The sequence below is a fragment of the Myotis davidii genome, unplaced genomic scaffold, assembly GCF_000327345.1.
Source record: "Myotis davidii unplaced genomic scaffold, ASM32734v1 scaffold193, whole genome shotgun sequence".
Lineage (NCBI taxonomy): Eukaryota > Metazoa > Chordata > Mammalia > Chiroptera > Vespertilionidae > Myotis > Myotis davidii.
Window position 1 is genome coordinate 118,916 of NW_006284616.1, and position 19,602 is coordinate 138,517.

Below are 19,602 nucleotides of genomic sequence, written 5' to 3' on the forward strand. Positions count from 1 at the left end.
TATTACTGTCTACAGGAGACCCACATCAGATCAAGGGAGTCACAAAGACTGAAAATGAAGGGATGGACAAATATTTTTTAGGCAAATGGAAATTTAAAAAAAGCTGGGGTAGCAACACTTACATCTGACAAAAGAGACCTCAAATGAAGGCCATAAGAACAGATAAGGAAGGTCACTTCAAAATACTAAAGGGATCAATACAACAAGAGTATATAACTTTGGTAAACATATATGCACCCAATGTATAGGCACCCAAATACATTTTTAAAAAACCCCCCAAATTCTGGAAGATATCAAGGGAGAGATAAAAATAATACAATCATAGAAGGGTACTTTAATACCCCACTGACATCACTGGACAAAGCACCTAGACAAAAAATCATCAAAGAAACAGCAATCCTAAATGACTCACTAGATCAGAAGGACTTTACTGACATCTTCAGAACATTTCACCCCAAAGCCACAGACTAATACATTCTTTTTAAGTGCACATGGGACATTTTCTAAGATACCAGGTATACCACAAATAGAGACACAGGTGAAGTCTTTTCAAATTCATGAAGATTGAAATCATGTCCAGCATCTTCTCAGATCACAATGGCGTAATATTAGAAATAAAGTACAATAAAAACAATAAAAAATTCCAAACACTTGGAGGCTAAATAGCATGCTATTAAATAGTGATTGGGTTACCAAAGAGATCAAAGAAGAAATAAAAAACATCATGGCAACAAATGACAATGAAAACATAACAATGCAAAATCTATGGGACACAGTGAAAGCAGTCTTGACAGGAAAGTTGATAGCATTACAGGCTTACCTCAAAAAAACCAAGAAAAACTGGTAATAAATTATCCAATTCTACAACATAAAAATTAGAAAAATTGCAACAAGAAAATCCCAGAGTGAGCAGAAGGAAGGAAATAATAAAGATCAGAGCAGAAATAAATGACATAGAGACAAAACAAAATAATATAAAGATCAATGAAACCAAGAGCTTTTTCTTTGAGAGGATAAACAAGATTGATGAACCTCTAGCCAGGCTCACCAAGAAGCATAGAAAGAGGATTCACATAAACAAAATCAGAAATGAAAGAGGTAATATAACAAAAGACCCCAGAGAAATACAAAGAATTGTAAAAAAAATACTATGAACAACTCTATTCCAACAAACTGGTCCACCTAGAAAAAAATGGACATATTCCTAAACTCATTCAGGAAGATTAAAATTTCAGTAGGCTGATAACTATGGAGGAAATTGAAGCGGTAATAAAAAAAAAAACTTCCAGCAAACAAAAGCTCTGGGCCAGAAGGCTTCACAGTGGAATTTTACCAAACATTTAAAGAAGAACTAAAACCTACCCTCCTCAGACTAGTCCAAAAAAATTCAAGAGGAAGGAACATTTTCAACTTCTTTTTCTGAAGCCAGCATTACCCTAATACCAAATCCAGATAAAGACACTACAAAGAAAGAGAATTATAGGCCAATATCTCTGATGAACATAGATGCTAAAATCCTCAAGAAAATATTAGCAAATCACATCCAGCATTACATTAGAAAGATCATACACCATGACCAAGTGGGATTTATTCTGGGGATGCAATGATGTTACAACATCTGCAAATCAATGCATGTGATACATCACATAAACAAATTGAGAGGTAAAAATCACATAATCATATAAATTGATGCAGAAAAAGCATTTGACAAAATCTAACACTCCTTCTTGAAAAAACTCTCGGCAAAGTGGGAATAGAGGGATCATATCTCAACATAATAAAAGCCTTATATGTCAAACTTACAGCCAACATCATGCTCGATGGGTAAAAACAAACATTTCCCCTAAGAACAGGAACAAGACAGAGATGCCCACTATCACCATTCCTTTTCGACATAGTATTGGAAGTGCTAGGCATAGCGATGAGATAAGAAGAAATAAAAGGCATCCAAATTGGAAAAGAAGGAGTAAAACTGTCATTATTCTTAGATGACATGATACTGTACATAGAAAGCCCTAAAGACTCCATCAAAAAACTACTAGATTCAATAAAAAAAGTTGGCAGTGTAGCACAATACAAAATTAACACCCAGAAAGCTATGGCTTTTTTATACACCAACTAGAGGCCCCGCAGGCCCCACCTTTCCACATGAGTCCTGCTGCACAGTGTGAGCCGCAAGTCCCACCCCACCCCTGGGAGTGGCTCACGAGTCAGGGGGTGGGGAGGGACCAAGAGGTGCTCCATGCATCTCCTGGTGACCAGTTGTTTGGTTGGTTCTGCTTGCCTCAGCTGGCCACTCCACCCATCGCTGCTCATAGTTCGCTGCCCTGCCACCCGCCGCTCATACCTCTTCACAGCTAGTAGCTCGTGCCCTGCCCTGCCTGCTGCAAGAGCCGCTGCTTGTTTGGTCATTACGGCGTCATGGTGTTACTGCCATGGACCTTTTATACATATAGACTAGAGGGAGTCCCTCAGCCCACCTATGCTCTCCCACAGCCTGGGACCCCTTGGGTGATGTCCACCTGCTGGCTTAGGCCTGCTCCCCGTGGGATCGGGCCTAAGCTGGCAGTCAGACATCCCTCTGGCGGCCCAGGAGCCCTTGGGGGGTGTCCACTTGCCAGCGGGGAGAAGGCCTAAGTTGCAGTTGGACATCCTTAGTGCTGCTGAGGAGGCGGGAGAGGCTCCTGCCACCACGATGTGCGGGCAGCCATCAGCCTGGCTTGTGTCTGAGGAGAGCTAGCCCGTGAGAGTGCACTGACCACCAGGGGGCAGCTCCTGCATTGAGCATCTGTCCCCTGGTGGTCAGTGTGTGTCATAGTGACCAGTCATTCTGCTGTTAGGGTCAATTTGCATATTACCCTTTTATTATATTATAGGATAGAGGACTGATGCATGGGTGGGAAAAGCTTGGTTTGCCCTGAAGGGTGTCCTGGATCAGGGTGGGGGTCCCGCTGGGATGCTTGACCAGTCTGGGTGAGGGCTGTAGGCCATTTTCAGGGTGGCCACTGGGTCCCCACTGAGGTGCCTGGCCAGCCTGGATGAGGGGCTGATGGCTTTTTGCAGGCTGGTCAAATGCCACAGTGGGGAGCCTCACCCCTGTGGGTGTGGCCAGCCTGGGTGAGGGGTTGAGGGCCATTTTCAGGCTGGCCACAGCCCCTTTGGGGGTTGGGGGTCCCGCTGGGGAGCCTGGCCAGCCTGGGTGCGGGTCTGATGGCCGTTTTCAGGCTGGCCACACCCTCCGGCAACCCAAGCCCCAGCCTCTCCTTTTTTTCTTTTTTTTTCCTGGGATTTATTTATCTTCTATAATTGAAACTTTGTAGCTTTGAGCGAAGTCCCTGGCAACCCAGGCTCTCAGCCCTTCCTTGAGCGGAGGCCTCTGCTGGCTGGCTGGATGAACATGGAGAACACTATGCTAAGCGGAATAAGTCAGTCAGGGAAAGATAAATATTACATGATCTCAATCACTTGTGGAATATAATAAACAACATAAACTAATGAACAAAAACAGATCCAGAGACAGAGAAGCATTGATCAGATGCTCAAACCTCATTGGAAGGTAGGGGAGGTTGGAGGTAAAGGGGAGAGATCAACCAAAGGACTTTTCTTCTGTACAATATAACTTGTTACATGCTAGGGCAAGTTTCCCATCATGTCTTCTTCAGAATTGTCTTTATATATTTTAGGCTTTCATTTTTTCCATTCAAAATTTTTAAACAGTCTGTCATGCTTTATAAAAAACGCTATTGAATTTTTTGTTGGAATTGCATTGACTTACAGGGAGAATTAATTTTTTATATATGTTTACCTTTCTTTATACCCTACAATAACATTTTGTGATACTCTTCATTTAATTTTGGCCTATGTTACTAGATTGCTCCTAGTCTTTAATTCTATCAAGAATTAGTTCTTTTTCTATTACATTTTCAAAGTGATTATTATTGGTTTTTGCAGCATTATAAATAATTTCTGATATAGGTTATATTTATTATAAAGTTGGAAAAGTTCCATTTTAGTTTCAGTTCCCAGCTGTCTTTTTTTCTGGACTTTGAAATGGTGTAAAAGCAATTGAAGATTTGGTAGAAATTCCTCTGTGAAAGGAAAAATACTATGCTTTTAAGGAAGTTGCATTTCTTCTCACTACCAATTCAATTTCTTTAATGAAGTTTCTTTCTTCAAGATTTTTATTTCTTAAGTCCATTTTGGCTCTTTATTTCTTGCTAGATACTTTTCCCTGCCACTTGAGATTTCAAAATTATGAGCAAAAGCATAGTGTTATTCCTAAATTTTTATGGTGACTGTATGTTCTCTTTTGCTTTAAGGCAAGATATATCGGTATCAATATAGATATATAGATTTTGATGACTATTAGGTAAATCTTATGAATATACTAGAGGCCCAGTGCATAAAATTCATGCATGAAATTCATGCACTGGGGGAGGTGGGTCCCTCAGCCCAGCCTGCACCCTCTCGCAGTCTAGGAGCCCTGCAGTCAATCACCCCACAGAGGGAGGCCCCACCCTGTCGATGCAGTGCCACCAGCCAGGTAGCCTGGGCCTTCCTCTTTGGGGCGATCATGGGGCGATGGTGGGGCCCCCAAAAAATTGCCTTGCAATTGCATTGCACCCACCTTGGCTGGCCTGACACCAGTGGGTGTCATAGTGTGGTCATCCAGACAGTCGTTCTGCTGTTCAGTCATTTGGTCAACTTGCACATTACACTTTTATTATTATAGATACAGATTTTGATGACTATTAGGTAAATCTTATGAATTAAATTGTTAGTATCTTCTATATAACTTATTATATTTCTCTTCAGCACCTATCAATTTCCGAATGAGGTTTATTAAAACTCCCACTCTATTTTTTATATTGATTTTTCCTTTTTAGATTATATAGATGCATACAAGTCTATGCTACATAATCTTGTGAATTGTTCATCTTAATCATTAAGTCATTACCCCTATTTCTCTGATGATTAGCGACTTTGAGCATTTTTTCATATGTCTCTTGACCATTTGTATGTCCTTTTTGGAGGAATGTCTATTCAGGTCTTCTGCCCATTTTTTTTTTATTATTATTGGATTGTTTGTCTTCCTTTTGTTGTGTTGTATGAGTGCTTTATATATTTTGGACATTAACTCCTTATCAGATGTATCACCGGCAAATATGTTCTCCCATACAGTAGGTTTCTTTTTCATTTTGATGGTAGTTTATTTTGCTGTGCAGAAGCTTTTTATTTTGACGTAGTCCCATTTTTTTATTTTTCTCCTTAGTTTCTTAGGAGATGTATCTGTAAACATATTGCTATGTGAGATGTCTGAGATTTTACTGCCTATGTTATCCTCTAAGATTTTTATGGTTTCACATCTTAATTTAAGTCTTTTATCCACCTTGAATTTATTCTTGTGTATGATGTAAGTTGGTGGTCTAGTTTCATCTTTTTCCATGCCTGTACAGTTTTCCTAACACTATTTGTTGAAGAGATTGTCTTTACTCCATTGTATGTTCTTGCCTTCTTTATCAAATATTAAGTGACTGTAATAGTGTGGGTCAATTTCTGGAGTCTCTGTTATGATCAATTGGCTTATATGCCTGTTCTTTTGCCAGTACCAGGCTGCTTTGTTTATGATGGCTTTATAGCATAGTTTGATATCTGGTATTGTGATCCCTCCTACTTTGTTCTTCTTTCTTAAGATTGCTGCAGCTATTCAGGGTCTTTTATGGTTCCATATAAATTTTTGGTGCATTTGTTCTAGATCTGTGAAGTATGCCATTGGTGTTTTAATAGGGATTATGTTGAATCTGTAGATTGATTTGGGTAGTATAGACATTTGAATGATGTTAATTCTTCTAATTAAAAAATGGGCAAAGGACCTAAATAGACACTTCTCCAAAGTGGCCATATAAATGGCCAAGAGACATATGAAAAAATGCTCAGCATAACTAAACATAAAAGAGATGCAAATTAAAACTGCAATGAAGTATCACTTCACACCTGTTAAAATGGCCACCATCAATAAATCAACAAACAACAAGTGCTGGTGAGGATGAGGAGAAAAGGAAATCCTTGTGTTGGGGTCCAGCCCCAGAAGGTCCAGGGGTTCCCAAAGGTGTGGACAGAGTCGGAAAAGAATGAAGGACATGGAGGCAGCATTCAGTTGATCAGCATAGCTAGGTTCTCCCACCAGGTTCTCCCGCCAGGTTCTCTAGCTAGGTTTTGTCTTTATTCTCTTGTTACATCTGTATTTATACAATTTAATCCTATCCATTCTATTCCAAAGGTTAGGGCATTTGTTAATCTAGTTCTGTTGAGTTTAATCCTGTTTAGGTTAATCTCTGTGTTCCATTATAAGGGCTATTCCAAGGTCACTGCTCTACTGATAAGCTACAAGGAAATTACTGAAGGAGATTATCCTACCCAGTAAAGATTATGTCCTCCCAGCCTCATTGCTTGTCTTCCCTGGGACTGCCCTGTGTCGGTGGATCTCCAGGGGTATAGGCTTTGGTGCTTTCCCTGGTGGGCAGACCCCTGGGGATGTGGGCCCAACAAGTCCCAAATTTATTGCCAACAGTCTTAGTCCAAGTTCTTCATAAGTAGTACATGGTACTTCTGTAACACTAGGGGAATTTACTGATTTATTTTCTTCCTTAGTCCTGTTAATCCCTAACCTGGGGAAACAACCTTTCTTGGGGAGGTGGTCTTGTTTAAAACATATAGCGCTAAGAGGGGGAGCAAACATATGCCATATACGCCAGGTCCCTTGAAACACAAGCTGTGCAGATGTTTCTTCCCTGCAGCGACTGTGTCAAGCAGCAAGGGTGGACCGGCTTCCAGCATCCTTGTGCACTGTTGTTGGTGGGAATGCAAATTGGTGCAGCCACTGTCAAAAGCAGTATGGAGTTTCCTCAAAAAAATTAAAAATGGAACAGACAAAGTAAAATAAATCAGGAAATATTACTGCCATATGATTTCACTTTTATGTGAAATCTAAAGAGCAAAATAGCCCAAGATGGTTTGGCTCAGTGGATAGAGTGCCACCTTGCAGACTGAAGGGTGCCAGGTTTGACTCCAGACAAGGGCACATGCCTGGATTGATCCCCAGTGGGGTGTGCAGAAGGCAGCCAATCAATGATTCTCTCTTATCATTGATATTTCTATCTCTCTCTCCCTCTTCCTTCCTCTCTGAAATCAATAAAAATATATTTAAAAAATAAATAAATAAAGAGCAAAATAAATAGACAAAATAGAAACAGACTCATAGATACTGAAATAAATCAGACTGATGGTTGCTGGAAGGGGATGGTGTTGGGGGACTGAATGAGAAAGGTGAAGGGAATAAGAATTACAAATTGGTAGTCACAAAATAGTCACAGGGATGTAAAGTACCCATAGGGAACATCCTATATAATAAAGAGGTAATATGCAAATCCATCACTCCAACACACAAGATGGCTGCCCCCATGTGGTCAAAGATGGCCATCCCATGTGGACACAAAATGAACGCCACAAGATGGCCGGCAGGGGTGGGGAGTTGCAGGAGATCAGACCAGCAGGGGAGGGCACTTGGGGAGGACTAGGCCTGCAGGGGTGGGAAGTTGCAGGTGATCAGACTTGCAGGGGAAGGCAGTTAGGGGTGATCAGGCTGGCAGGCAGAAGCGGTTAGGGGCAATCAGGCAGCAGGCAGGTGAGCAGTTGGGAGCCAGCAGTCCTGGATTGTGAGAGGGATGTCCAGGCAGTCAGACATCCCTCGAGGGTCCCAGATTGGTGAGGGTGCAGGCTGGGCTGAGGGACACCTTTTCCCCCGTCTCCAACGCCTGTGCAGAAATTTCTTGCACCGGACCTCTAGTAGTCAATGGTATTGTAATAACTATGTATCATGCCAGGTGGGTACTTAAAATATCAGTGGGTAGGGGGTCACTTTGTAAACTTACGATTGTCTAACCACTATGCTGTACACCAGAAACTAAAACAAAATAATATTGGTTGTCAAGTGTAATTGAAAAAAAAGAATTTTATTTTATATAAATGTATTCTATTATAGAAAAAACAACAGACTCATAGAAACAAAGAACAAACTGATGGTTGCCAGACAGGGTGGTAGAATGATAGGTATAGAAGGTGAAAGCAAATATAGTCAACTAGAGGCCCGGTGCACAAAACTTTGTGCACTCGGGGGGGAGGGGGGACCCTTACCCCGACCTATGCCCTCTCGCAGTCTGGGACCCCTTGGGGGATGACCACCTGCTGGCTTAGGCCTGCTCCCTGAGGGATTGGGCCTGAGCTGGCAGTCAGACATCCCTCTGGCAGCTCGGCAGCCCTCGGGGGATGTCGATGTCCACTTGCCAGCAGGGAGCACACCTAAGCTGCTGTCAGACATCCTTAGTGCTGCTGAGGAGGCAGAAGAGGCTCCCACCACCACCGCTGTGTGGTGAGCACATCTTAAGATTAAAATGGCAACTGTTGTACACCTAAAATTAATAGAATCTTGCACACCAGCTATACTTTAATAAATATGTGCATATCTTTGTGAAGTTAATGAATTCTGTTTTCTTCATTTTAAAAGGAATACAACTGAAAACTCATCTGCTTTAGCAACCAAATTATCTTAATTGTGCTTTTACGATATGTATTTTGTGTATATGTGTATATATTTGTTTATTTGCATTGCTTTCTGTAAGTGCTCAAAACTTTTTCTCTTTACATAAGTCATTGAAAAATGTTTATATATTCACATATTTGAAGAAAAGGGTAGATATAACTAGCAAACTAAAACACAACAAAAAGAAAACATTAAATTATTAAATTAAATTATTAAAATATCTGACTCCTCTTCAATGTGTTTATAGAGATGTATACTTCAGAGCATTTTAATCACAGACTCTGGTAAAAATGAGTCTTTTAAAAAAATTCTTGACACTATTATAGATGTCCCCCACTTTCTCCCCTTTACCCACCTCCATTCAACTCCACCGCCCCCTCTCTCTGGCCATCACCACACTGTTGTTTGTGTTCATGGGCTATGCATATATGTTCTTTGACTAATGAGTCTTAAGTTGTGCTAAACTGAAATATTTCATCTTCAAGGCTAGAAATGATGGCAAAGAAGAAGAAATCTGTTCTTCTAGAAGCACCATTTTATGATCTGGTTAAAAATGAGTAATTGGCTCTATTGAGTCAATTTTGTTGACAACAGATATTTTGAACAGATTCACCTTTACTAGGGTATTCCAGTTCACAAATGGTTTGCCTGAAATGGACCAGACCTTTATAGGTTGCTTACATGTCTTCTTCCTTCCCTTCCTCTTCCCCTCCTTTCTATCAATTCAGGCAGGAAATAAGTATGCAATTTGCAAAGGTCAAAATAGTAAAAATGGGCAACCAGCTAGATCAATGATTTTCAAACTTTTTCATCCCATGGCTCACGTAAACTAACTATTAAACTTCTGCAGCTCACCAACAAATATTTTTTGCTAATCTGAAAAAAAAGGTATAATTTTGATTCATTCACAAAGGATGACTATTGTTGTATTGGCTGTTGTCATTATTTTATTTGACAATCAGAGGGAAAAGAGGTCAGTGTCCTGACTAATTAGTGAGGTATTGCATGTTTTAAAAATTATTGTGGCACACCGGTTGAAATTTGCTGAGCTCGACCAAGCTTATCTAGAAATACCAGTGTTTGCCCATGACCTAAACCCAACATAATTAGACCAATAAATTCCATAATTATCTCTAAGTGTTTTCTCATACTCAAGCTAAACTTTTAACATGTGTAACAGATAAAATTTCACATATTGAGATGTATACAAGAAAACGAAACTTTGTTTACTATTGCAAATAGTGATAGACAAAAAACTTGCCAATTGAAGACAGCAACCATCTGATTTAAAAACTCTGTCAAATAAATATTCAGTCAATTCACATGCAAATTCCTTAACATGGTACTTCTCTCTTCTTCATCACTTTCCTTTTTCTCTCTGATCCACCTGCACTCTAATCTTACTCTCCCGGAGAATGCAGATCCTTTTCTATTCTGTTCTTCCTCTCATAGATCTTTAAACATGTCAATCAAACAGCCTTTTATACTTTGGAGTTGGGTTGGAGCAATTGAAAAATCTTTCAAGTAATCACATTGTGCCATAAGGTGGAAATTCAGTGTTTTCCAGGCAGAGAAAAATAAGAGATTTTTTTCTGGTACATATATTCCTAGAATTTCTGTATTATGTTTGACTTAATCACAGAGAGATTCTGATAAGATAAATTTTATGAGTATACTGTAAAACCAGCTGAGGTCATTCTCCATCCTGTGTATTAACTCCATCATTTCATGTATTTTTCCAAAAGAAATCTTTGTATCTGCCCTGTAACTTTCCTAAATTTTTTAAAAAGCAACCAAAATCTGAATGCCTAACTTACATTCTAGTTTTTGAATATGTAGCAGATGCACACGTTGCCCTTAAATTTGTCTATTTTTCCAGAAAAGTTTGTGTTTTAACTAAAAAAATAATTTTACAAAGTTATTCACAAATAGCATTTTCTTCTGGTGTGCAATGCCAGAGTGCTAAACCATGTCATCTGAAGCCACTGCATAGGGTTAGGGCTCTCTACTGTTTTATCTGTTTTTAGAGGATACTATTTCAATAGACTCTCACTGGTAGGAAGTGAATTTCTTTACTACACATTATCTCTGGATTTTTAAATAATTTACATTTTATTAGCATTCAAGAATGATGCGAAGATACTATATATCTCATTGATCATATTTTCTGTGCTAAGCTGTTCATTGAGGCATTCTTGGGGTGGCTTTTTAAAATACTATTTTTCCTTGTTTTTCCCCTCTAATTTCAGATTAGAATCTCCCACACGAAGTCTAAGCATGGATGCCCCAAAGGGTGTTCATATTCAAGCTCATGCTGGGAAAATCAAGGCCCTTTCTCAAATGGACATCATTTTTCATAGTAATGATGGAATGGTGAGTTCAATTGATCAAGCTCCTACTGCATGTCTTTACAATACTCATGTCCGTAAGGTATCAGTATCTTAAATTTATGGTAGTTTATAAAGAAATGTTACAAAAAGCATAGAGTAGAAAATGTGAAACAAAGGCAAATGTTAATTTAGCATTGAAAGAAGGTCTAAGAAAGTTTAAAATAATTCCATATTGAATCCAGACAGCTTTCTTTGACTGGTATTTGTGCCATCAAGTCTCTTGTTATTTTCAGCTTTGAAAAAATACTACAGACTTTCAGAGTTTACAGAGAATATCAACTTTCCATTTCCTAGTGATTCAATTTCTCTCAATATGGTCACTGGAAGGTACCTGTAAGTGACAACCATTATCTATTACTGCTTATAGCACTGGGCTTTCTTATGCCAAATTATGTTTAAATGAAAATATGATCTTTAAAAGTCAGTTACAATAAGGATAAAATCTGAAACGCCAAGTCCAGAAATAAAACATTACTGATAGAGGCCACAGTTATAGCAAGGCAATGGAGCACATGCTACTCAACCTGGATTGTTCTAGTGCTAGGTCAATTCACGGATTACCTATTTGAATTCAGGAAAGATAACAGGGTTCACTGGGCCCTATGTTCTCATTTGTCAAATAGGGGAAATAATATTTGCTTAACTATGTCATAGGGTTATAAGACACCAATATGGTAATATGGGTGGCAACATTTTGAAATTATGTAATTTAATATTAAGAGGAAGGGGTAGTTGAGGCAACAAATGGAGGCCAGGAGAGGCAGATCATTAATGTAGACAGGATCCGGCTGACAGCCAGTGAATGGAATTTAAAAGTACTGTGGCAAAGCTCCTGCAAGTTTTAACTTTAAAAAGTTATGATACCATTAACAGATAAATGCAAAAATGGAAATCAAGACATTTGGAATCTTATTACTAATTCATAATGTCACTACATTCTTAAAAGGCATTAACTGTAAAAAATTTATATGGACTGTAATTTTTAAATAACATGACTTTTCCCCTCATGAATTATGTGTCAATTTTAGCAGTCTGACTCATAAAGTTCCTCTCCCTTATTACTGGGGGCCAGTTCAGAGTGAAGCAATGTGTGGCCTACAAAATATTGTCCCACAAAAGCATAAGAAGATGAGCAATGAAGCGGTACATGAACTACCAGTGACTAGAGTTTGCTGGAAAAAAATAATTAGAATAAAATTGACCAATTATCCATAAAAAAAGGAGAGAGGAAAAGGAGACAAGCTAAAAATAATCAAACACACATGGGAAAAAGCAAGTACCCACAAAACCCAAAGCACTGGGCAATAACCTATTAAATAGGTTCTGCTTTTTAAAAAATACCCATTTTATTCCTTTTATTCTAGGAGTCCCAGACCATAAGGGTAAAGCTTTTCCTGTAATGCCACTAATACTGTTTCACCCACTGCTTCACATGGCAGTGGTCAGTGTCCTGGGAGGAAGGACGCCTGAAAACATCAATTTATTAAAAGATTGGAGTTCAAGGATGAGAGCCACATAAAATAAAGGATCTAACTTTGTTGGCAAAAAAGATCATTATACCTACCCACAACATGCTTTAATTCCTTCTAAGAAGGAATAGGTACGGTTTGCAGCTCAGTGTGACAATTCTTATTGCCTTCAGTTATCAAAAAACATTTCCAAATCTCCACCAATAGCTGTTTGTTTGCATTTCAGTTTAACTGTAATAGGAACATAAAATTCAGCAGCTTTTATTTTATTTTAGTTGGCTTTTATCACTATCTACTGCTTTTCTGCATCTAATAGAAGGCAGGAGTTTCAAATATGTTTAAAGTTAGGGAAATGGTTGCTAGCTAATAGGATAAATGTAATTGCCTTTCACAGAAAATAAAATCAGGAGAAACGCCAACATTCAAAGGTAAAAATTATTTAGATTAATCTATTTCTGTGGCTTGTAATTTATCCTAATAGTGACGAGATGATTTAACATAACGTCAAAGTGGATCACAAGATAAATGTGAATCAGCAAAAGAATTCTATTTTTACTTTTGTCAGGTAATTCTGAAAGGCATTTTTGTGCGTGTAGCATTATAAATTTTCCTAGTTCAACTGGCACAATGGGTAAAAGTAAAAATGACTTCAAATTGAAGAAGGAATTATTAACACTTTGCCTGAATGTAAAATAGAAATAGGCTATAAAAGATTCAGATAATTATAACAAGTAAAAGCAGGTGCTTATTTCATTTTCTATGCTGAGAAAAACTAATTTGTTTAGAGCATTTTGAGAATATGCGTTTTATCTTATCATGTTCATTCCTCCTTTACCAATTAATCTCTCATTTTCTCCCAAACAGCTTGTGCTTGATTCTGAAACTGTATGTTTACCCAAGTTGGTTCAGGAGACTTGGGGTCCCGTTGGCAGCTCACAAAGACTCTATGAAGTTTGTGTGTGTCCAGATGGGAAGCTTTACCTGTCTGTGGCTGGCACAAGTACCACATGCCATGAAAACAGTCACATCTGTTCCTAAACTACCTATATCTTCCATGGAGAATCTGCCTTGTTTCAGTGAACTTTAGAGACTTCGAGCCCTCACTCTTAGAGCAACTTGACACCCTGGAAAACTGAGGTGATGGATGGAAGTAGGACAAAAGAAAACTGTGCCAATGAAAGGGTTCAGATGAATGGTGTGTGGGTGGTAGATGCAAAAGCCCAAGAAATAACAAAAGAAAGTTTATTCTACTAGATTGATTACATCAGAACCTTGTGAATTTTCTTTTCCTTTCTTGTACATGTCAATCTACAATAATACAATGAATTGCTGTGTGAAATTAATTTATGATGTTCAATTGTGGCTAACTCCCCCTAAAAGTAGCATTAGTCAATACTAAGATGACCCAAAGTTCTATGATGTGTTTTCATTATTTCACTCAAACCTGTGAGTTCTCTATTCATTTTAATGCGAAGTATGTCAAGTTTCACAAGAAAATGTTCATATTTTTAATGGATTTTAAGGTTGATCTGATTTTCAATATGTAGTCAAAGGAATAAATATACAAAATTAATCATGCTTTCTTTATAGTCAATGAGCAATAAAAATCAACCTACATTCCCCCCCCCCCAAAACTTCACAGTTTGAGCATTTACTTTCTTTAATCCTCACAACTCTTTGAGGTAGGTATTATTTTCCCCAAGTTAGTGGTGATAAAAAATGGTTCAGGTAGAACAAGTCACAAGGTCATACAATATCTACTGGAAATTAAACTGTGACCCTACTTTTGAACAGCTGTTTTCACGTGGAGAAACTTTTATATGTTGTTTCATTCCATCCAAAATACCAACCTACATAAATGTGTAGATGGGATAATACTCTTTTGACAAATGAAAGAACTAAAGTCCAAATGTGTTTTGTCATCCACCCAGATTAAACAGCTAGTAGGTGGTAGGACTCATAACTGTCCATCCTGTGTATTTACCTATACACAATAGATAAAAGACTAGATATAACTTCATAAAATCAGACTCTTGGTTTGTGAAATAATATTTAGTATCAATTGGTTGTAAACCCTGATTAATACATGACTAATTAAAATATTTTCTATTTTTTATTTTTACCAGCACTACAAATTTTATTCTTGACATCTAAAAAAAAGTACAGCAAACTTGTACAGATAGAAGAAAATCCCACTCACACCCAATCAGACCTGGGAACAACTTTATTTTATTAAACACAACTTGAACATTTTACCAACATCTCACCACGCCCTGCTCCCCCTCCAGCTTGGTGTTTAAACTAATTGGACTGCGCAGGTGTTCACTAGTTTTCTCATGGAGGCTATGAACAATTCAGCCCTTCTGCCCAGGAAACTTTCATCCCTCTCTAACCTGGCAGGACCTGCTCAAGTGCAGGAGCCTGTTCCAACCGTTCTAGACTGCATGCTACTCAGGAGCAGCTACTCTACATACCGCTGAGTTTCCATTTTCCTTTTAATACAAAGAGCATAACGGGAAAAGAAAGAAAAAGCATAAGATGATTAGTTCAGGCCCCAAATTTCTTGCCTTGAATTTCAAATTCTAAAATGCTCCCCAAAATGAAAATTTCCCAAATATGTCAGTAGCAAAACCTGACCTAAATTTAGATGAGGCTATTTATCTGATCTATGTATTCAATTCAATGTGAATAGTCATTGATTTCACTGCAAAAAACATCAACTCTGATGAGAATGCTTCATTAAAAACTTCCTAAAACCCAATCCAAGGGTTTGAATCCAAGGATTTGATACAAAGGATTGTGAACCTGTAACTTTAAATTTTTTAAATTGAATTTTAAAGAGGAGAGGAAGAGAAATACGGATGTGAGAGCAAAACATCTTTCAGCTGCCTCCTATATGCTCCCTACCAGGGATTGAGCCCACAACTCAGGCATGTTTGCTAACTAGGAATCAAACTGGCAACCTTTTGGTGCACGGGACACTCAACAACTGAGCCACACATGTTAGAGCTGAACCTGTAATTTTTAAAAAAAGAAAGCCTACATGGACACGGGCAATAGGTTAGTGAAGACATTGAGGGGTGGGTAGGGGCTGGGAGTGGGGGTGAAGAGGGGGTGTAGAATGGCAGATATCTGTAATACTATCAATGATAAAAAATATTTCTTTTAAAGTCTAAAAAAAAGAATCCCTCAATAACTCCAACTGGATCAACTCTCATAAAGGCCAGACAAGGTTTCCTGTGTAAGTTTTAATACCCCAAAACAATAAAATACATTCTAAGTGCTGAAACTGAGTTCCAAAGTAGCAAGTACTTCTTTAAAAATGCCCAGAAAGCTGAAGATTCAGAACTTGGGTAGTCCTAGAAGACAGAACTCTCAGCACTGCTCTGACTAACTCTGAAGACTTGAATCTCAGATACAAAGATGAACATTTCCTACCTGTTAGGTAGGGCTCAAGTGTGAATTAGCCCCAAACATGAAGCCCTCTCCTGAGACAAGGAAAATATCAATTCAGCCACTACCTACAGAAGAATCATATTTAAAATATTTCCAAATCCATAAATATATAGGTGGGGCAAAAGTAGATTTATAGTTGTTTTTATGGAAAATAATACAATTAATAAATAATAATACAGAATAAACTTTCACATATTCACAACTGTAACTTACTTTTTCCCCACCTGTATATAACATATATATCAACTAATCTTATTTCCTAAAATGTAAAATGAACTCTTTAATCAATAAGAACCTAATAAACCTAGTACTTTATGTTCAATCATACAAAAAGAAACCTATTAAAATTCCATTATAAAAATATAGGGAAACTTAATTGTACTATTTCCTATAAACTCATATATACAATACACATATCAAAACTTAATATAGAGAAATCTGTTTGATTTTCAATGAACTATTTCTCAGAAAATACCAGTTACAATGATTTCATATGTATATTTGCTTTATTAAAATTATGGCACTTAACATAACAGCAGAAATAATTATAGGGCTTCACATCCAGAAACAATAGAATCATGGAGGTGCATTCCTTATTACCAATAAAAGTAAAAAAGTTTTATTGTTCCATAAGTCTTTAATTGCATAAAATATTATATTTAGCATCATTTATAGCCTGCACATGTATTTAAACTAATTATCATTACCTTTCTTTTACATTCTTCAAAAGAAATATGTTAAGTAAATACCTATGGTAGGACATTCAAACATAATTTAGTTGTCAGTTCGAATCACTCATGGGAAAAATACAAGCTGATAATTCCTCTTTTATAAACTACTGGATATTGTCACAATACATTTTTTTTCAATGTTTTCCAAAGTAAACTCCAAAAGGCTCCACCAAGTGCCATGTTGAAAGACAAAAGATTTTTTTTAACTGCAGCACCTTTAGACAACAAAGGATTGCATCCTGCTCAACCACACTATATAAATTATGACACTTGTGGAAAATATGTACAAACTTAAAGCAAATGTTCTATCAGTTGATAAATGTTGTTTTGGTAAGCAGTTCTTGGAAGCAATATAATAACATCTGGTGATAAGAACTGCCACAATTTTGAGTTTTCCATATGCTATCTTCATGAAAGAGGAAACCTGTAAACATTAGGTGTAAAAAACTTTTAGAATAAAGATGCAATGTGCACTCAGTGCACCCTAGAAGTACTATCTGCCTATTCTAAGTCAAGTAATATTCAGGATTTAAAATATGGTACCATTTTTTAAATGTACTGAGTATTTAGGACGTAAAATTGCAACAAATTCATAATCAGATCCAGCTGATAATAAAACAGCACATCCAAGATGATCCATTTAAATAAAGGATAAAATTCCAAGACTTAATTCCCCTTATTTGTTTAAAGCAATGATATTCCAGTGTTTCATTAGCCCCTTCAAAATTACCATGTTAAAAACATAAAATTTACCCTAAACAGAGACATATTCTTCTCTAACAAACTGCTAAGCTTTGATGATATAAAGTGCAGTTCAAAATGGTGCCATCCTAGCCATTCAAATACATCTAGCAATTTTTCAGTTCACCACCATCTTCAAAATAATTTTCTTTTAGATTCTGTAAAGATCTTCTATTGATACTGATATTCATAAGAACTCCAAAATTCTTCACAATCTACAATTCCTAAATAAGTGGCAATGAAGTCAGGAAGGACAGCAATTCATATTTGTGTTATAACACATTCAAGATCTAGCTCTACTTTTTTTCTTAAATACTTTCACACTTTTTGTTGTATAAAATTTTCAAGTTTTATTATGATACAGGCAGTACATTCCATCACCCTCATAGCAACCTCAGAAGTAAACCTGTCATTTGGAATCTGTGGGAAAGGAAGCAAGTCAGGATATCTTGTTTTTAAACTGTCTACACCGTAAGCTTCCAATGTGTGGACATCATTTGTCAGTCCTTCAAGTTGCTGACTATATTCCTCTATTTTTTGTGCAAGTGCAGTTGGCTTTACATCTTTATCAGACTTCCCCCTCACAGCATAGTCAGCAGCAATCAAAGCTAATTTAGTAGAAAGGTAACATTTAAAGCATACCCATTCATTGGCATTTTTATGAAGGTCATTCCTGGCAGCTGAAAAATTTGCTCTGGCTTGTCTCAACCACCTACGTGCTTCAACTGGATTACCAACTGACTTGAAAGTTGGAGGAACAAAGAACCGTTGGGAGTAAGTCTGTCCAGCTGAGGGTGGGCATTTTTCTTTATTTTGTTGTTGCCTTTCAGATTTATGGCTTGTTGCTTCTTGATTCCATGAAGTATAAAATCTTTGAAACGAGTACTTGTCTGACTGAAATCGGGCTGCTGAGGTTGAAAATGTCCGCCTTGAGGCTCTGTCTGTATTTTGATCTAGAAAAGCCTGTTTCTCTAATCTGTTAATTTCATTCTGCAAATGTTTAAAAACCTCATTAGCAATGTCATGATTCTCTGGATTTTTGTCAGGGTGCCATTTCAAATATAACCGTCTAATAATCTTTTTTCTTTCAGATTCTGGAAGCTTCCAAGCTTGCTCCACTACTGTTGTCACTTCTTTTAAAATCTCTGGTAAAGAATTTACCTTAAGCTTTTTGGGAGAATGATGTTTTGAAGATGAGGTCTTATGGCTTTCTTTTCCAGAGAAAAGAGGAGGAATGTTTCGTACACCAGGTGCTAGAAACTCTGTAGGGCTGGTTGGTGTAGAAGGGGCACTGTCTCTGCTTTGAGAGCTTTCCTCAGGCCTTGAAAACTTATACAGATCAAGAGAGCTAACTATTTTATATTCACTATAACCAATATCAATCTGATAGATCTTTCCTAGAAAACTAGAATTGTCAGCATCTTCTCTTTCAACTTCTTGTACAATAATTGCTTATGTGTATGTTGGCTGGTATGATCCATAGATATCACCACCTTCAGCATCAACAAGGTACCCAACATATTCTCCTGGGTAGAAAACATTCATTGGATCCATAAGCAAAGTATAATGAATTTCAGCAGGTATTGGAGTGCCCGGCATTGGAAGTTCAAGTTTTGATGGTTCTGAAGAGTCATATTTTACTCCTAAACTGTCAAGTTTCTCACTGATTCTATAAATATCATTGCATCCTAGCATAGCAATTAAATATGAAGTATCAGAAATCAAATTGTCTGTGGCTGATTTAAGCGTCATAGCTAATGCTAATAGGAAATTAATGTCTTTACTGTCTGAATGTTGTATGTAGAGCAGGATGACAGCATTACCAAATCTCTTCAAAAAAGCAAAAGTTTCACTTTTACTATGGGGAATAGGATTAAAACCTTTAACTCTTAATGTTGTTTGAAGCTTTTCAAAACAGGACACTTTCAATCCTTCTCTTAGAGCTTTGCAAAGTCTTATGGCTTTTTCTTCATTGGCCAGGAATGCATTATCATTTTCATGCTTCATAATTCTAATTAGTCCTGTAATGAATTGTTCAGAAGACAAGAGTAACTGCAGTCTTCCCTGGAGAGAACACAAGGCTCCAAACTGACAAACTTTGGGGGTCTCCTCATCTAACTGCTCTTCAAGAATACTGCTCAATAAACGAGGTCTGAGTTTTTGAGGAAAAAGCATTATCAACTTAGTATGAAATCCGTGGTAAAAACTGGCTAAGC

General features: G+C 37.5%; 2 protein-coding genes across 2 annotated transcripts in view; one reads left to right on the plus strand and one right to left on the minus strand.

Annotated features, from left to right (window-relative positions):
- The window catches only part of SGCG (sarcoglycan gamma), a 131,030-nt gene extending 116,962 nt beyond the window's left edge, over positions 1-14,068 (plus strand). Inside the window, exons 6-7 of the mRNA XM_006754879.2 lie at positions 10,849-10,972; positions 13,323-14,068. Coding sequence (XP_006754942.1) covers positions 10,849-10,972; positions 13,323-13,496 — 298 coding nt within the window. The 3' untranslated portion in view covers positions 13,497-14,068. The remainder of the gene's footprint in view (positions 1-10,848; positions 10,973-13,322) is intronic.
- A 2,333-nt stretch (positions 14,069-16,401) lies between these two features.
- SACS (sacsin molecular chaperone) overlaps positions 16,402-19,602 on the minus strand; it is a 58,996-nt gene continuing 55,795 nt past the window's right edge. The window contains 1 exon segment of the mRNA XM_015572421.1: positions 16,402-19,602. Coding sequence (XP_015427907.1) covers positions 17,705-19,602 — 1,898 coding nt within the window. The 3' untranslated portion in view covers positions 16,402-17,704.